The 19,481-nt window shown below is 35.6% G+C and overlaps 2 protein-coding genes across 6 annotated transcripts in view; one reads left to right on the forward strand and one right to left on the reverse strand.

Moving 5' to 3' along the window:
* Positions 1–15,395, reverse strand: part of LOC111060129 (protein BCL9 homolog) — a 34,104-nt gene extending 18,709 nt beyond the window's left edge. Inside the window, exons 1-5 of the mRNA XM_039442283.1 lie at positions 14,869–15,395; positions 11,505–11,592; positions 10,715–11,063; positions 8,258–8,344; positions 5,443–5,693 (exon numbers count right to left, since the gene is read on the reverse strand). Coding sequence (XP_039298217.1) covers positions 5,443–5,693; positions 8,258–8,344; positions 10,715–11,063; positions 11,505–11,549 — 732 coding nt within the window. The 5' untranslated portion in view covers positions 11,550–11,592; positions 14,869–15,395. The remainder of the gene's footprint in view (positions 1–5,442; positions 5,694–8,257; positions 8,345–10,714; positions 11,064–11,504; positions 11,593–14,868) is intronic.
* Positions 15,396–17,931: 2,536 nt separating this feature from the next.
* Positions 17,932–19,481, forward strand: part of LOC111060112 (IQ motif and SEC7 domain-containing protein 1) — a 56,203-nt gene continuing 54,653 nt past the window's right edge. For 3 of the 5 annotated variants that reach the window (XM_039442285.1, XM_039442286.1, XM_039442287.1), the window contains exons 1-2: positions 18,127–18,527; positions 19,293–19,367. In XM_039442285.1, the coding sequence (XP_039298219.1) occupies positions 18,280–18,527; positions 19,293–19,367 (323 nt within the window). In that variant the 5' untranslated portion in view covers positions 18,127–18,279. Of the gene's footprint in view, positions 18,528–19,292; positions 19,368–19,481 lie in introns of all 5 variants that reach the window. The other 2 variants (XM_039442288.1, XM_039442284.1) reach the window with 2 other exon arrangements.

Below are 19,481 nucleotides of genomic sequence, written 5' to 3' on the forward strand. Positions count from 1 at the left end.
CTGCAATCAACAAGAATTTAGTACAATTTATATAAACGTATTTGGGTGATAATATAGTTATTACGATGATTAATATAGTACAATTTATAAAAAACGTGTCTAGGTGATGTTATAATGATGATGATTAATTATTATAATATAGTAAACTTTATATAAACGTAATTGGGTAATAATACATTGTGTACAAGAAAAAAATGACCCGATTTTAAATAGATATATTTATTAGGAAGAAGGGCTTAACACTAACAAATTGCTTACTAAAATGCTCACAAAATATTGGAGTTTAGTATACAGTGTTGTACCACCGCATTCATGTCACAACAATGTTGGCAGTTTCCTCAATGAGAACTTGCCTCAACGTTGGATAGGGCGTACAGGACCGCGAGACCAAGCTTTACACTGTTGGCCTCCTAGGTCCCCTCACATAACACCATGCGATTTTTTCCTGTGGAGATATGTTAAACAACATGTTCACGTTCCTCCCTTACCTCGTGACATCGATGAACTGATAACCCGAATATGAGCGGCTGTAGCCTCAGTCACAGAAGACACCTTACCACCTTACGCTCAGTTTGCGATGAATTAAGCTACAGACTAGATGTCGTCCGAGCAGCCAATGGAGGATATATTGAACATTTATGATGCATTTTCGTAAACTCCAATATTTTTTGAGTATTTTAGTATGCAATTTGTTAGTGTTAAGCTATGTGCACATGGTAGCGTCACACCGCGCGGTGCAACGCGCGTCCAAAATTCTGCAGTTGTACACATGCGAGCGTTTTATACACGGCGTCCACCTCCAGTTTAGCAATGGAAGTTGAAGAGGTAACATGTATGTGGCTTGTGTATCGTACATATAAAGCGAGAAAACGAAGGCAAAGAAACTTTTTGGGTTCACCCTATTTTGACCGAATTAACGCATGGTGCTTTTGTGACACTTTACCCTAACTTGAGGAAAATTTTTTAACTATAAATTTGTGAATGTCGATTTCATCTTTTGACGAGTTGTTGGAGATCGTAAAAGACAACTTGGCATCAAGTTCTTGTAATCAGGACTCGCCATATCCCATATGACATGTCGACTTTTTACTTCTTCTATAAACAATTCTGTGTCAAAATTGTTCATTTCCATGGCTGTACACTGAACAGAGCTGCTGTAAAATCACTACACAAAACAAGTGAACTAGATCAAAACTCGCGTCGACTGCTCTCATGTGTACAGTCCAACTGACTGTAGTGTACTGGGAACTGCGCTGTTGCCGCGCGGTTCAGGTTGAAAGTCTGGGCGGCGCAGTGCGCGGCGCGTCCAGATTTGAGTGAGTGGTGCATGTGGAAGCTGCCATTATCTCCATTGTATATCGCACTGCGCGGTCGGACGCGCGTCTCAAACCGCGCAGTGCGACGCTACCATGTGTACATAGCCTTAAGCCCTTCTTCCTAGTAAATATTGCTATTTAAAATAAGATAAGATAAGATAAGATTCTTTATTTCGCATCCAATTTACAACAACAGAACAGCGCACAAAACTAAAAAAAAGATAGCAAATAAGAATAATAAAACAATACTTAAGACAACTTTTTAACCGAATAAATATGAAATTTGCTGATAATACTAATTGTATTAATTCTCATTATAGGATGATGAAATGTAATCTAGCACAGCTACTCTGTTTCACAATAATACACCATAATTAATGCACGAAATAAAATACTGCATGCAAAGACCTTGATGACAAGGTCACGTTCGCATCGGGCCATTCTTTTTTGTACACACTGTATAGTGATGATTTCAAGCTCACGATCAGACATTAGTCGTGTGAGCTTCAAGTTCTTTTGTACAATTAATAATTTTATTTTTGTTTATACTATAAAATTGTATGTATGATTTTTTACAAAGAACAAGTAAATTTGATTTTAACAAAGTTACACATTATGATACTGATACTCTTAATGATAATTACTAATGGCAGGTTTTTAGGACACTTATTGAAGGCACTAATGGAACATCAAATCTATATTGAATCTATAGGTTTTAATGGTCTACTATATTTAATAAGTGTCTTAGAAACCAGGCCTAAAGGGCAGGTCACACCGAGCTCGCGTCCGCGGCGGTAGCGAAGTCAAAAAACTCACCTTCCATGTTATTAAGTTGTGCATGTCACACCGAGCTCGCTACCGCGGAGGTAGTACCTCGGCGGTAGTTTCACTTCGCGAGCCAGGCGAACTTTTGAAACGTCTCCTAGTGGGAGTACCGCTAGCGGTAGTGAGCTCGGTCTGACCTGGCCAATCTAATAACATGGAAAGCCAACTCCAGAACTTCGCCATCGGTAGCTCTCTGTTTGCCGGCCTTCCCCCACTTCTAGAGAACCAGCCTCATCATAACAAGAACAAAACCAAACTACCGCTGGCGGACGTTTTTTGGTGTGAACTGCTTCCAGAAAAACTACCTCCGCGGGAGCGAGCTCGCTACCGCTAGCAGACGTTGGTGTAACGACCGCTTAAGGGCATGATCACATTGAATGCGTGTATATGCAAGTGCACGTCAGCTCATGCATGAGCCGAAGAACAAAATCTGTATAGAGTCATACAAACACGTTGTTCTCAAGCAGATCTATTATGCACTAGTTGACTCCAAGTTGAACTATGGTAAACTTATAGGCTGTTGGGGCTCAACATACATAACTCATTTAAAACCTTTAATTACGTTCCAAAGCCGATAATACTGGTTATGAAAAGAGTAAGAAGGTTTGATCATTTTTTCCCCATATTTCAATTCTTCAAGTGCTTGCCATTACGATACATTTATAAATTTAAAGTTTTTTCATTGTTTTTCAGGATGTCAGGTAATTGCAGTGATCAGATGGGTGAGGGTGATTTAGTATACAGAACAAGAGGAATGACTAACAATATGTTGAAACTCCCAAGATCCTATAATACATGTTTTCAAAAATCGTTTGTGTTTTTAGGGTCAAAATTCTTCAATCAGCTACCCTTTGATATTAGACAAATTAAATATTATCATTCTTTTAAACAGCAAATTTGCAAGTGGCTACTATCACAATCGCCTGATTCAAGTGAGAGTTTGTTTGCTATTTTAGGTTAATTTTTCTAAAGGTATGAATAATTAAAGAAGAAACTAAATCAAAAGTGCGCTAATTGCTATTGTTGGAGTGAAAGTAGTGTGAATGTGTGTGTGAATGAATCATTACAAATTTTTTTTAAGCTGTGCTCCTACTTGCACGCGAATTATATTATATAATTCAGCAAGTAGTAATCTTATTGTACAAGAAACTGTCTTTTTTCCTAATGTCTATTTGTTTTAAAGCTTACTATTTTTTTTTTGAACATGTAATAATATTGTTATCTGAAATTTTTGGATGGAAATTGTAAGCTGTTTTTAATGCTTTGTTTTTTGTCAATAAAAAATTATTTGATTTGATTTGTGACTTGCATGTAGCTGCTCACACTGAACACAACCAGTACGTGCATGCGTTCATTGTAAGTGTTCCTATTGCTATTTCCACATTTTGTTCATCATCTGCATAACTGGTTGGTCATGCATAACCAAGCGTGCACTTGCACATACACACATCCAATGTGATCATACCTTGAATCTTATTCTAGCATCATACTGGAACAGGTGAGAAAGCTTGAAATAAACTAAATGCAGATCATAAGAGCAGTTGCAAAGTCCAGTTTATCTCCAATGCTAAGGAATTCAATTTTATTGGAGATTTCCTGGCTCTTGATAAGATGTTAAAAAAAATGACAATGGAAAGCTTAAAGTAAGGCGGCCATAGAAATGAAAACTTATTAAAACATTTCAATTTTTTACTTTAAAGTGAGCGATAAAGCTATTTTATTACATAATTTTAGTACTGCGTGCTGGATAAACAGTGAGTGTTGAGCAGAATAGATTAGTTGGAAATGTGATTATTGATTAAAAAAGATGAATGATCATGTTTGAGAAATAAAAACTTGAGCGGCAAAAATTAAGTTACTTGAATAAGTAAGCGGCATTATATACTAATATTTACTAATTCACTGATTTGATTATTTCTAATAGTAACGGTAAACTGATAGAACGGTCACACAATTAGGGCGAGACCATATAAGGCGTTTTGTCAGGCGCCAACCCAATCGGAGTGCTTCCTGCCCTGCCGACTCTAAAAACGCCGTCTGAAAAAACGCTCAATATGGTCTGGCCCTTAGCCGGCCAGGATAGCCGAGACAACTAAAGGTTGCACCCTTCAGTCTGCTAGCGCTCTCTAGTTGTGGGTTCGAATCCCGCATACATACGCATGGACGTATGATCATATCATCAAATCATTCTTGCACTTTCCATAAACTACACTTGAATAATTATTATATTTTCAATCTATATTGTTATGGCCATTAGAATAAATATTAAAATATTATACAATATATTGTTCTTGATCTTGAAGCTGAAGAACCCCAGAAATCACATATTTGATTATTTTTGTAACCTTTTCCTTTATAATTATTTTATTTGATTCATTGTAATTCTGTTAAGGGTAACTCGTTCAAAACCCCATTCTTCAACACACAACACTCTTAAAAATTATGCACCCTGGTAGTTATTCGTGAAGCTATGTGACGCTGGTAATCCCTCATAATGTGCCGTTCTTACATTCTCGCCCCAACACAGTAGTCGACAGTAATCGGCTTGAGTTAACAATGAAATTTGGAATTTTTATAAACGCCCTATACCATGGGAAATCTACTTATGCTATCTTTTCTCTATAGTATCACCATGAATGATACAGTATCAATACAACATGATACAGAATCATCCCGATTACAAAATCTATAACATTGAAAGGGAGGAGAGAAATCTAATTACAATCTAATTTTAAAAGACACGTTTCGTTCAAAACGTCGAGGCACAGTTGACACAATAATCTAGCATCAGTATTTCAAAATACACCAGCAATATTTTAAATATCTTTATCTTAAAATACACTTGAATTTCGGGGAGATTTCTATTGAAAATTATGATCTACATATTATCATAGAGAAACGATAGCATAAGTAGATATCCCATGGTATAGGGCGTTTATGTCGCAACTTTTACTGTTATCCCAAGCCGATAGTTCACATAGTTCTTTCCTATGCAGCTGTGTGACGCTGGTAGTCTCTCAAATTGTACCGTTCATACACTATCACCCCAACAAAACAGTAAAAATTGACAATAATCGACTTGAGATAACAGTAAAAGTTGCGACATAAATTCCCTATACCATGGAATATCTACTTACGCTATTGTTTCTCTATGATATTATTCAACAATAATATTCCTCAGTTTTTCAATTCCTTTGAAGTATTTACTTGAAGAGTTTAAGGGAGTATCTCAACTGGATACATAACACCAATTAATTGGTAATTGTTAATTCGATTTCTGTCGATAGTTTGCTAATCTCACCTCCAAATACTTTTTTGTTCGAGGTTGGGCGCAGTGATAGGCGATGATGGAAGCATATTGGCCTTGCAGAACAGATTCGGCCGATTTGTTGGCGAGGGCGGTCGAGAATACAAAAATCTGACTCTGTTGTTGCATGTATTGGGCCTCCATGGTGCCTGGTTGCTTGTTGATCACATTACTGGCCAAAGGCTGCACCCCACCATCCAGGAGTGGATCAGGACCCAACATCGGCAGAACGTTCTCGGCCATCTCTGAACAAATAAAACATTTTTGTTACCAGAATCTTCAAACTTATTCTTAAACTCAAGTTATTATATTAGTCCAAATCTTAGGTAAGGTTAACATTCATATTTATTCTAACACCATCCAGAAGTAGATCAGGACCCAACAACGGTAGAACGTCGATCATCGATCGTGAACGTCTAGCCCATCTCTAAACAAACAATGAAACATATCTGTTACTAGAATCTCCAAACTCATTCTTCAACTTGAAGCATTATGTTAGTATTATCTGAGTCTTAACATTCTTATTTATTCCAACAATGAGGTAATGAGGGTATTCTTCATCTAAAGCCCGGTGCAGACGCTCAAGTTTACCATCAGTCTTCTGCTCAAGCAAAAGACGGAGCATTATCCGCTTTGCTCTGCTCAAGCAAAAGACGGATCGTTTGGTTCAAGCAAAAGACGGATGTAAAATTGCGTCCACACGCATCCGTCTTATGTCGTCCGTTTTCCTATTTTTGTGCTCATTATCCGCTCATTATTCCATATATCCGGTAGATGAGTAATTATTATATCGTATTTTTTCGCTGATTCAACTGGATAATGCTATATTTAACAACATAATGACAAAAATATTACTGTTAATCGCTAAATTAATGGCTTTGTTTACATGTCATATCTCGACACAGTGATTGTAAATGGTTTGAAATTTTGTAGATAGTATTCTTATCAACAATATAGTACATCTTAATATATAATGATAGTAAATCATAATATCAACATCAAATTCTGAGAGTATCATGAGAATCAAGAAAGAAAAAAGATGGTTAAATGGCGTTAATCTTAATATATAATGATAGTAAATCAAAATATCAACATCAAATTCTGAGAGTATCATGAGAATCAAGAAAGAAAAAAATGGTTAAATGGCGTTTTATACAATCGATAAAAAACTTGCTTATTTTCAAGTACTCGCGAGGTATTTTATTAATTTGAGGGCGCTGAATCCGAATCCGAAATCACAATTTCTCTATCTCTATTTTTACGCGATTTAGGTTTTGGTGGATAGGCAAAAGACGGACGGTTTGATGGAAAAAGATTGCCGGCAGATACATTTCAAGTTTGACGACTTAAGCTTGAAGACCCATCCGTTTTACCGTCCAGACGCAACGACTTACATGCTCCAACTTTTGCTTGAGCAAAAGACTGAAGCTGAACTTGAGCGTCTGGACCGGGCTTTATACTGGAAGGCACCTAACAGTTGACATTAATCTTAAATAGATACAGGAATAAGTAACAAACATATTTGACACAAGCATCTCCAAACTTTTTCTTAAACTCTAGGTATATGTCTTAGGATTCCTACTGACGACAGGACAGGTTTACACACATGTCGTCATACATTGTTGTGTCTTAACAGTAAAAGGCTTTGAACAAAATTTTTGAGGTTAGGTTCTTGTCTTCGATTCTTTGTTGTCCATATTTTCTTCGCCACTCTATTTGAGGTTGAATGATTTTAAAATTATTTAATTTTCCAATGGTTTATTTCTTGTTAGAAGCTGCTGTCAAACATCTGTTATTTGTTTGAAGCCTCCAGCTGATGACGCAACATGTATGACGAGCATATGTGTACACACTGCCCTGTCGTTAGTGAGCACCCTTAGGTAAGGTTAGCATGGATATTCTTAACACTTATACTGGAAGACTCCTATCTTAAATAGACACAAGAATTATATTTATGAAATATATTCCATAAAAGAATCTTCAAACTTATCCTTCATCAATCACTTAGTAACAATAAATAATATTAATTATTCAAAGTTATAGACACATTCTGAAGATGAGTTTGAATCTTTGTACATTACAAGCATCTTAAAACTTTTCCATACCGAAAGGCACTTGTTCGTTCATTGAAAATCAACATGACCAATTTATAAAATATAATCAAGAATCTTTGAAGTTAATCATAAAAATCACTTTATAACAGTAAATACAATTCATTATTTAAAATCGTTACATTTATGCACACAATCTCAAAACTAATTCAAATCATGGTACAAATACCTTGAAACTTAATCTCATCAATTCATTATTATTAAAATCGTTTAATTTATGCACACATTCTCAAAACTAATTCAAATCATGGTACAAATACCTTGAAACTTAATCTCATCAATTCATTATTATTAAAATCGTTTCATTTATGCACACAATCTCAAAACTAATTCAAATCATGGTACAAATACCTTGAAACTTAATCTCATCAATTCTTCATAATTTGAATGGAGTTTTTTGTGTTTTTAAAAAAGTGAAAAGTGTTTTTGAAGCAAAGAAAGGGTAGTATAATTTACATACGTTTTATTTTTATCACTAAAAGTAGCCCTTGATTTAATAATTGTTATCAATACTTTCAAATAAATAGTATTCATTATAAGAAATTGGTTTCGGTTATGCACATGATCGCCAAAATACGTGTGAACATTGTAATAGTCATATGATATTAAATTTTTTAGCAGACTCGTGTCACGTCATGCCGCGTTTCAATATGCGACTAGCCTGATAAACATGTAAAACATTCCGGAAAAGTGCTTACCTGGTCCAAATTCTGCTTCACTCTCGTCATTTTTCAGTGTTTTAATGGGTACTTGATTATCAATAATGGAGCTCTCATCCGTTTTAACTGAAAGCATGTTCAATATTTAGCATTAGACCAACGAATAGGTTACACGAAACGCTATTGCAACAACCTTAACCGATAAATAATAACGACTGACAAGGGAGCAACAAGAATAAATCCACAGAGCTCGGTGACTCAAATTTAACTTTGCGATTACTACTAATCTCGAGTTATCTGATAAGATAACTCGAATAATTTGAGAACTGCTTAACGTCTTTCAAGATGTTATTGAACTATGATCAACCGAAAATTCCCACGCTAAATCAGTGAAGTTGAGTAAACAAAATCTGTCCATATCTTATCATTCAAGCATAGTATCGTATTCTATATACAGTAATGGTTTATCTATTTATTATTTATTCGTGCAATAAGTACATCATTAAAATTATATACAGATTGTAAGATTGAATATAAATTGTAAAATGTACTGTGTTGATATTTAATATCTTAATATGGAGAGGAAAAATAAGGTAACCTTGCGCTATTCCTCTCCCGAATTTAGATAAGGTTACAAATAGTCTAAAATAGGTTAAGTCTTGTAGTTGTTTACTTCACAAAATTCTCAGTCCAAAAATATTTTACTTTATTTGTACATTCATTTACTATAACATGCACCAATCATTCATTGAAGAGAAAGCTGATTCTCCAAAGCTATTTCTGTATCGAATTTAGATGGATTAAAAAGTTCGAATTTGGGTTAGGTTAGTCTGTTTACTTTCTACTCGACACATTAATTTCCAGGTCACGAAATAATTATACTGGAAATTTAGAATTTGTTATTATTTTACTCTGATTTCTGATTATCTTAATCTGATTGATTTGGAGCTGATTTTACGATTCACACTGGGGCACAAGCAATCTTCTTTTTTCTGGCGTTTTTGCCTCACCTACAGTACTCATAGGAGCACAATTATAGACCATAGTTACTGTAAGAAGGATTATTAAATCACTATTTCATAATTAGGCCTATTTCCAATGTAGTAATTAGCAGTTCCTGTATTTTTCTGTATTTGATTTAGCCTAGTGCAGTAGCATATCCATATATATTTTGTAAAGCTTTCTTATATTTTGTTTTGGAAAGTAAATAAATTCATCGATATACATAATCCTAGTATAACACTTTTCACACTTGCCGATTGTCAGCCAACATTCAGAATTGTCCTCCGATTGGCTGAGAATCAGCTGTTGGTGATAATAACCAATCAGAGGAAAATAAATGAGTGTGTCGACATTACCTATTGCTCTACATTGGTATAGCTGAGTCAAGTTTCTATTTTTGTACATTCAAGTTTACTTGAATTAAAGGAAGCTCAACTAAATTTAACTCTATTTAAAGGGGCGTTTACTTTAATCAGGTTTCCTTGAAGTCAAGTTCTCATAACCTCCATAGTATAAAATGTATAGTATAGTAAAATATGTAATGAATCCCAAAGTTTACTTCTTCATCTACATCATAATTTTTTATTTAAGAGTTTTTATAGATTCTAAATTGACTATCAACTGTTTTTATCGATTCTACATTGACTAACAACTGTTTTTATCTCATTTTCCAACTAGCAGGTGGAACCAAGTTGAATCCAAGAGTCAAACATGTTCAACATCTACTTGAATCAACAAAACTTGAAGATGAATCTAAATTGGTATAGAGGATTCAAGTTTTTGTTCTTGTAAACTTGGCTTCAAGATTGCAAAAATCATTCTTTTTACTCAAACATCAAGAAAACTTGAATTCAAGGAACTTGACTAATGCAAACGCCCCCCATAGTAGTTTACATTGATCACGTTTCCTTGAATTCAAGTAAACTTGAAACTACAAAAACAGAAACTTGAATCCACTATACCAATGTAGAATATTCTTCAAGTTTTCTTGATTCAAGTAGATGTTTGACTTTTGCATTAAACTTGAATCTGAAAGGTACAATTCAACCAACAAATGAGAAAATAAGATGAAAACAGTTGTCAGTCAATGTAGAATCTATGAAAACAACTAAATAGAAAATAAAGATAAAAATGTAGAAGAAAACTCAAAAGATATTTTACTTCATAATTATGATACTTTTGAGGTTATGAAAACTTGAATATAGGTAAACCTGACTTCAAGTTTGCAAAAATCGTTCATTTTATTCAAATGCCCTTTCCAGTTTTCTTAAATAGGCTACAAGAGAATTTTTTCAAGGAAACTTGACTCAAGTAAACTCTGCTTGGGTGTGAAAACGGCCAAAGCTAGCAAAATGATATGTTTCTACTCTAGAGCAAAGAAATCTCGGATTTACCTGGAGAATTTTTTCAAGTAAACTCTGCTTGGGTGTGAAAACGGCCAATGCTAGCAAAATGATCTGTTTCTACTCTAGAGCAAAGAAATCTCGGATTTACCTGGTTCTGGTAGACAGACGTCGGATGGTTTGACGTCTGGAGCCGGTGACTGCTGGGAGCTCTTCTCGCCAGACCCTGGAGCTTCTTCCGGTTCTTCCTTAACTTCAGCAGTCTCCCTTTCGCGTTCCCGGTCTCTTTCAACCGGTTCGCTTTTGATTTCCAGATTGGATGCGCCACTCCCTCCGCTGGTACTTCCAACACTGTTATTGCCATTATTGTTATTATTACTTGATTTCTTCTTCTCTCTAGGTTTCTCTTTGATCATGTTTCCCGCTTCGCATGGAAGCTCGGGGCTGTCTGCTTGATTGGTCTCGCTCTTTGCACTAAGGAAATCCTCTTCTAGAGATTCCTGAAAAAGCATAAATACAGTTAGAATTGACTCAAATAGGCTATTTTGTAATTGGAATGAGTTGGAGTTACAAGATAAAACTTTAATAAATTAATCTCTGCTTCAATTACAATCCTTCCTATAACCCACATACAAATTTAGAACTTGTGTGGAAATCATATTCATAATCAGTGCTTGGTTATGCATGTATAATCGCACAGATGAGAAACAAACTATGAGAACACTCACACTGAACGTATGCACGTACTGGTTGTGTTTAGTGTAAGCAACTGCATTCACGTCACAACGTGCTCTTTCCAGATTTTATTTTTCAGCTCTGACGTGCACTTGCGCATGAAAGCATTCAATGTGATGATTGAAGCAAGCCTGATGGCTACAAGTGGATTATTGTTCATAGTAGAATTTATAAAACTATTGCTCAAAATTATTGATAAAGCATACCTCCTTAGGCTGATCGGGCTCTAATTCTTGTTCAGATTTGCTCATTTGATATTGGTAGGTCTTTTAACGTGGTTCATCATGATCACATCTGAAAAAAATAATAAACAATCAATTATCAGGTTACGATTCAACTGGACAGGAATTCCTCCCAAGTACATCTATAGGTCTATAGCTTACGGACAAGAGTTAATTTATGTAGAAAGGTCCACGTTATAATGGTAGTACCAGTATTTGGTCGACATTGATGTAGCTATCCTATGCCCGGTTGCAGAGTCGCTACATAAAGTCACCCATAGTTAACAACTCGCTCATAAATAGATGTTCGTTGCAGAGTCGTTTGCCAGACCCCTTTTAACTATGGCTCTGATAAGGCACACACATAAGTCACACTGCTGCTCATACCACTTTTTGCGTGGTATGCTTCTATCCAACTAATGTATTGGCAACGGGGAGAGAATCACTGTGAACAGTTCTTCCAAACCTCCAGTCGGATGACGTCACATCATGGCGCGTGTTTATCACAAAACTGCTGTCTGCTTATTGTGTTGTTTATGCTTGGAGGTTACGAATCAAGATCGTAAACTGCAGACTAATTTGTAATTATTTTGTTTGCTTTTTTGATTGATAGCTAAATGAATGAATTAAGTAAAATAAAATTAGAGGTAGAAGTAAAATAAGTGACTGGTGTATTTACTATTGTATAATATTAATTAAAAAAAAAATTTTGACCAGAATTATTTCATTGCCTTCTGATATTTGATATATCTTGGAAGAAAAGCAGCCAGTTTACAAGATATATTTCTAATGACTCTGCATGCGGTGCTTATTATTAAAATTAATAATAATTGATTATTCAAATTTATTATACATCTTATTATTGTATAAACTAATTATACATCTTCGTTCAAGCTACTCGAATAGTCAATGATATTTTATTCAGTTTATTAACACTTTATCTACAGTTTCAAATAGTTAACGTTATAATAATGTAATCAACTACTATAGGCCTATATGACCATTTTCGTCTGTCTTTTGCAAACAAGTCAACATAACCTTAAAATACACTTGGCGCGAATGTATAGTGGATTTATAAGCACGATTTTGGGCATTAAAATTAAGAGCACATTTAGTTATTGGTAACCTCAGATGACATCATCTGCCTGTAGGTTTTTCGTCTCTGCAACGGAAAAACCTGTTTGTTGGCGCGCTGTTACCTATCGGTAGAGCAATAGCTAACAGAAGGTCTCTGCAACGGAATTGGCCTGTTAAATAGTTAAGTCCGCGCTGTTAACTATGGGCGACGTTATTTGTCGACTCTGCAACCGGGCACTAGTCTTTCATTCGACAAAGCAGATAGTGCAATCCTTATCTAGCTCCACAACGTTGCCAGATCGTTTTTTAACGTTGTGGAAATACAGAGTGTTTGGAAAAGGACTCCCTAGTTTTGATGTGTCATAGAATCTGTAAAAGTGATCCTACACTATTCTAGTTTGTGGTGTTTGATTCATCAACTGTCCAAGTTTTGCCCCCCTGCAGTTGGCAGACCTTCTTGACATTAAGACGGTGCCAGGGAACAGTTCCTTCAGTTGCACTCACTTTCCGGGAAGGTGGATAGTGAGAGCTCGCCCAATTGCTTGGCCACCACGGAGCCCGGACTAAACCCCTCTGGACGTTTTCTTTTGGAGACACATGACAAATGTTGTGTAGAGTGAAAAAATCCGAGACATAAACCATTTACGGGAAAGAATCATCAAGGCGGTTGGGACAGTTACACCTTATATGTTGGTGAGAGCTTGAATATCGTCTCGGCTGGTTCAGGGCAACAAATGGATCCCATGTTCAAGTGTACTGATGTTGAACAAAACTTGAAGATTCTCTCTTTCATTGCATGTACTTGTTGATGAGGTTTTCCATTAATTTACACGTTAAATTTATACCTAAAACTAGGGAGTTCTTTTTCAAACACTGTATAATTAATAGAAATTTCAATCTCAATCATTACAATTATTATTCAATCATTGAAGAGTATATTTTCACGACGAATAGAATATAATTCATCATTTTGAACAAGAATGAATATATTACACCAGATACCGTACACCGGTATCAGCTACTTTCTACATAAGGCGTTGACAAGGCAGAGAATAGGCAACGTTGTTCTCCTATACTTCTCCACTGCCATTACAACGTGGACGTCACTATAATATTACTAAAATGACTGACTGCCATTTCAAATATAATCTGAGACCTGAACTTATCAATATGATTCCAGAATCAATGTCAGCTAATCAGATAAGGGGCTAATTTTAGGTGTAGTTGTAGATGGGACAGCAAACTTTTCTGTCTGTGCCCGATCAGCTGATTTGAATCTCTTAGGGCCAAGCAACATGAAACGTTTTTTATTTCATGCGTTTTCAGAAGAGTCAACAGGGCATGGAGCTATCGATTGGCTGATTGGGTTGGCATTCGAGAACCAACAATCAGCCAATCAGAGAGCTTCCTGCCCTGCGGAATCGTCTGAAAATGCCTTACGTGGTCTCAGTCCCAAAGGTGCCATTCCTTGGCGACGACTCTAGACGCAAGGCTATAGCAGCGCGTTTCTAGTGAGGCAGCTCGAGCCGCTCGATAGTCCGCTAGCGGCTGGAGCACATAACTTATAAATATTATTGGATTCAACGAATCATTCGATTTTCATGTTGTATAAGCATTATGGCAGCAGATGAATAAGCTGGGAGAAGCTTTTACAGGAAGAAGATATATTGTTGACCGCTGAAAATAATGGTAACTTGAACTAGAAAGCAGTTCAAGCTTGAATTCTTCAAGGACGTAACGACGCGGCTCTAGCTGCCTCACTAGAGACGCGAGGTTAGAATAGTAGAGTTGTCGCCAAGAATTTTCATCTAAAGCTAGACAGAACACAGTGGTCTGGCAATTATTCATGATGCAAAAATATAGCGCAGTCTGCTTTGTAGTCTCCCTATATTTGAAGATTCAAATCATTGGAATTCGCACAATCCCAGATGATTTGACTGTTTCAAATTATTACTATAATGCAGTAAGAACAATACAACGTTATACAATGAATCCAAGCAAGAACATTTTGGAGTCCAGGTTGCCTTGATTAAAACATTAGAACAATGTGTTTAGTTTGAGGCTGGGCTACTTAAAAATCCCAAAACGACACCCGGCCTTATTTCACTACTAACAGATGTAAATTTAGAGATAACCAAACTAACACAGTTAGTATTAGTATCCCAATAATATGTTCAAAGTCTGCGAGAAATGAAAATAGATAGTAAATAACCAAACTGTAGATTGCTATTAAATTTACAGTAATTACGTAGATAGTCAATAAATTACATACCTGGTTATAATATTATAAGAATTAATTGGATGCATTGAGCATTAAGAATAAGACATTCCTCTAGTCAACATTCTTGCACTGAATAATTCATCTTGTCACGAACTTTAACCACATACAAATATTAGTTTTCACTCACTATCAATAGTAGTTCAACATTATATGTTGAGAACAGACCGGTCACAAAGGCTCAACATATTGCAAATAAACTGGAAGTAAAGTAAAGTTCACAATTGCCTAATAAATGCTAAAACTTCCAATTCCAAAATGAAGAATAAATATTTTACTTCAGTCATTAAATTCGAACTTATAGTCTCAATTTACTAGTCAAAACCACAAACACAACCAGAATAAGGGGATTATGATGAAAATTTTGATTAACTTAATTACTCTTGAAAACAGAGTTGAAAGATATTCATTAGATCAATTTATAAACACGCCAAGCACCCAAACCCACAATAATTTTGAGTACCTATTACGACTGGCTGCCATTTTGAAATGTGGAGAACTACTACTGCCTTTTAAATTTTAGAACTAAACTAATCTCTCACAGAATTATGTCTTGATCCCAATACTGATTCAGGACAACTATTGTTTACTCAGAGAACTACTCACTGCTCCAGCATAGCTCGTATCAGCTGAGTTTGTTCATATAGTGAGGTCCACGTTATAATGGCAATAAAGAAAGATCAATGTTGTCGATCCTCTGTCTTGCCTTCTATAGACGGTAACTGATACAGAGTTATTGATGTTTAATGTGATATATTAACTGTTCATCCTCGTTTGAAATGTAACAATCAATTATATTTTTCAATAATAATTTCATAATGAATTTTCATAATTAGGATGAAATATCTTGTTAATTATCAATTCTACATTGGTAAAAGACAATCTGGCAACAGAACAAGGCGAGAGAGAGATAGCACTATCCGCTTTGTTGAATGATGAGACAAGGATAGCAATATCATTGCTAATCAAACACTGCCATTATAACCTTGACCTTACTATAGTTTTGTTTTTGTTCATATAATGATATATATTGTTTCAATATTCCTTGAGTTTATGATTATATCATAATATTATAGCAAAAATGGGCTTGCAGTGGACAAAATGGTTTGTGCCAGTTATGATTCTCACAGCCCTCTCAGAACATCAGCAGCTCCTGTTCAGTGACCTCACAGGAGCAATCCATTAGGTTATGAGGCAATGGAAAAAGCGAGATACATCATCACAAGATATCTCTCAGTCACCAGGCCCCTCATCTTGAGCAGCAGGAAACAAATGCGGGAGAGTTGGCTGGTTAGCTGCTGTAAATAACTGTCCCAGCTGAGTTTGCGGTTCAAAACAAAATCCAGCAGCTTCACTTAATACTGAGGGTCACACAGTTCTAGTGACAAGCTGCAGATCCTTCAAGTATTGTCCTAATTCAGCTGAAATCAGTTAGCAAGGAACCACAAAGTAGCAGATCAAAGATGCCACAGAAAAGGATTGACTTTGCAAGCCCAGATGACTTGTGAATAGTGAGTGCCCTACTGATGCTGTTGGATGGAATAATCCTTCTTTTGTCTCACCACAACAGTTGCCTTAAAGAAAAGCATATGCGCCTTCATACTCTGTATAAGCCCAGATGTTTTTGACATGTCTTTGAGTATGCTTTAAGAGGTTGTGGATATCAATGCAGTTCTTCTCTCTGCATCTGTCAAGGAGTGCTTGAGGTCTGGAAAATTTCCTGATTTCAAAAATAACTGTCCCTGTCTTCAAGAAGGGTGATTATGAGAGCTTTCATAGCTTCAGGCCAATCTCTATAACTCCTGTCTTGGGCAAGTTGATCGAGGCAGTGATCAAGCCTCAGCTGGAGGCTTTCTTTGAGGAGGCAATTTGACTTCCAAGTTGGGAGATTGACAGTGGGTGCAGAGAACCAATTAAGTGAGTGGATTGATGCTGCTGTGAGCCATAGCATTCTACTCAGAAAACTGAGTTTCTTTTGTCTAAGGGACTCAGTCCTTACCATCTTGGGCTCCTACCTTTCTGGAGGGACTCAGCAGCTTGTCTCCTAATGTGGTGAAAGCTCCCAGACTCTTACGTATGACTTTTGATGTGCTGGTTCGATGCTGGGGCCTAAACTGTTCCTAGTCATGATTAATGACCTTGATGACCTCGGTTCCTCTATGATGTTTGTGGATGATACATCTTTACTGTTAGTGAGTGCTGAGCTTGAGCAGGTTTTGGAGGCATCTGAGGTTGTTTTTTTCTTCACAGTTCAATTTGAGGTTGAATTATTCTTGTATCAAATAAATTTGTGATTTCCAAGTAATTTATTGCTGTTATTGATGGATTAATCCATTTTAGAAATTGTTCAAGTCATTTTGACTGATGTAAACTTTGTATCATCACTATGCTTTTTTAGGTTAGGTTCGCTTCTACAAGCATACTGATTTTGACATGAGTATACCATATTTTTTATAGGGTGAGCCTATCTTTTAGTGGTCAGCCTAACACCTAACCTTTTTCCAACCATAATACTATAATACTCATCCTCTAACCTCATGTGACAAATCCATTCATTTTTCTTGAGAGATCCATCTATTGAAATGCACAGAACATGGTTTTTCTTTAGTGAAATCTGAAGTTTAATAAGTTTAGAAGTACTTTCAGAATGAGTTTTTTGTAGTGAAGCAGAATAAGTAGTGTAGTGTCATCAAGAATAGTTATAATTCTATTTTCTCTGTTCACTGTCACTGTTGTGTGCAAATCCAGCTTTATAATCTACTCCAGAACAAGTAGTCAGTCATGTGCTTGCGTAGCCGTATCCTAGGCAGAATAAAAAAGATACGGAGCAGCTCTGTCTACAGCCATCACGTACGCTGAAATGGTGTTGAAATAATATTCAAACGCGTCAGTACATAGCTGTTCTTGATATAATTTCGTTTCATTCATTATACTCCTTTGATTTGTATGCTACTTCTATTTTGCAAAAAAATAATAGATATTTTTACTATCAATTTCTTAGACAAATAGTGATACATCGAATTAATATTTTTATAGGTTAGGGCTGTTCAACTATATCATTTCAATTCATTTTTCGAAGACGAATATCTCAAGATCAGTATTTTTAAGCTACTTAATAGAATTAAAATTGAAGTATTTTCTAATAGAAGAGCATGAAAGTTGTAAAATAATTGGAATGCCTCCTTGAGTACTCTTAATTCCTTTTACATGCTCATTATTCTCTCACCAACTATCAGTAGGCAGAAGCTGTTCAGTTCACGACGATCGATCCATGACGGCTATAGTTAGTTCGTGTTTATTCATAAAATAATAGATCCAACCTAGTTGAAATATGTTTGATATCTTTGAATTTATTTTTTGCTGAAAAGCCAATAATGGAGTATTTGTACGAATTATACTAGAACCATGAGTGTTGAAAGTGACTTTAAAACTTCAAACATAAATACGAATACCACTACCAATCACCAATGTGAAAGTCAAGTCTCTCTATCAGATGATGAAAAAAGTTTGATTAACAAACAGCAGCAGGAAATTGAAGAGCTGAAGAACAAATTGGAATCTGTCATGAGTGAAAGAAATATGCTACTGTGTGAAGTGAGTCGACTTAAATTTGAACTCGAAATAGCTGATTTGAAAAGGATTCATGATGACAGGTGAGAATAGAATAATTAGGTTTGTTACAACTGCTACGATTCCAGCAGCTCTGTTTTCCAGAAACATGTTAGAATTAATTTAGTTTCATTTTGAGTATTTTTTTTGAAATTCTTCAAGAGATAATAGTGAATATTATTATGTATTTGTGAATTGCCCATATGAGTTATCTCAAATTCATGCCTAATCTTCAGCAAGAAATAAAATTTACCTTACTGCTCACCCCAGATGTCTTAAATTTTCTGGTTTTAATCAATTTGAGTTGCAATATCTCCACTACAACCATAAATATTATGTAGCCCATAATTATGGTTTTTAAAGAAAATGCTGAACAATTTCATGTACCGTAGTGATCCTGTTTATAAACCTATATAAATATATTTATTTATAATAACAGCAGAACACAATGATTCTGATCACTTGAGTACTATTCTGACTTTTTCTCAAATCTGAAATTGAACTATTAGTAGTTTTGAAAAATGTGGGGTAGCCAGTTAAAGTACACTTGCAAGGTAGTTGGAAAGCAAACCAAGTCAGCATAAATAGAACGTTATAATTTGGAAAATTCAAATGATATTTGAGGTTCTTAGTAAATGGACCACAAGATACCGCAATGCGACATCTAGATAGAGGATGCCATTACGAGATTAAATATACCGTACACAACATTTAAATTTTTAATGTACTAATTCAAAGGTTTGGGTAGTACAGAACTTGTAAGCAAATTCAACTAGATTGCAACTGTCTTACTTATTTTTCCTTTACAGAGGTGGTACGTTTGTCAAGGAGAGGAATCATCATCAAGGCTACATCAATGGAAACATGCACGGTAGCAAAGAGAGGTAAAATTATTCATTCCTTGCCTAGAATAATGTACGTCATCGTCAATCGTACTCTATAATCAAACAGCTTAGACTGAATCATATTTTATCTTACGAAATTATAAAAACTATAAA

The sequence above is a fragment of the Nilaparvata lugens genome, chromosome X (assembly GCF_014356525.2).
Source record: "Nilaparvata lugens isolate BPH chromosome X, ASM1435652v1, whole genome shotgun sequence".
Taxonomy (NCBI): Eukaryota; Metazoa; Arthropoda; class Insecta; order Hemiptera; family Delphacidae; genus Nilaparvata; species Nilaparvata lugens.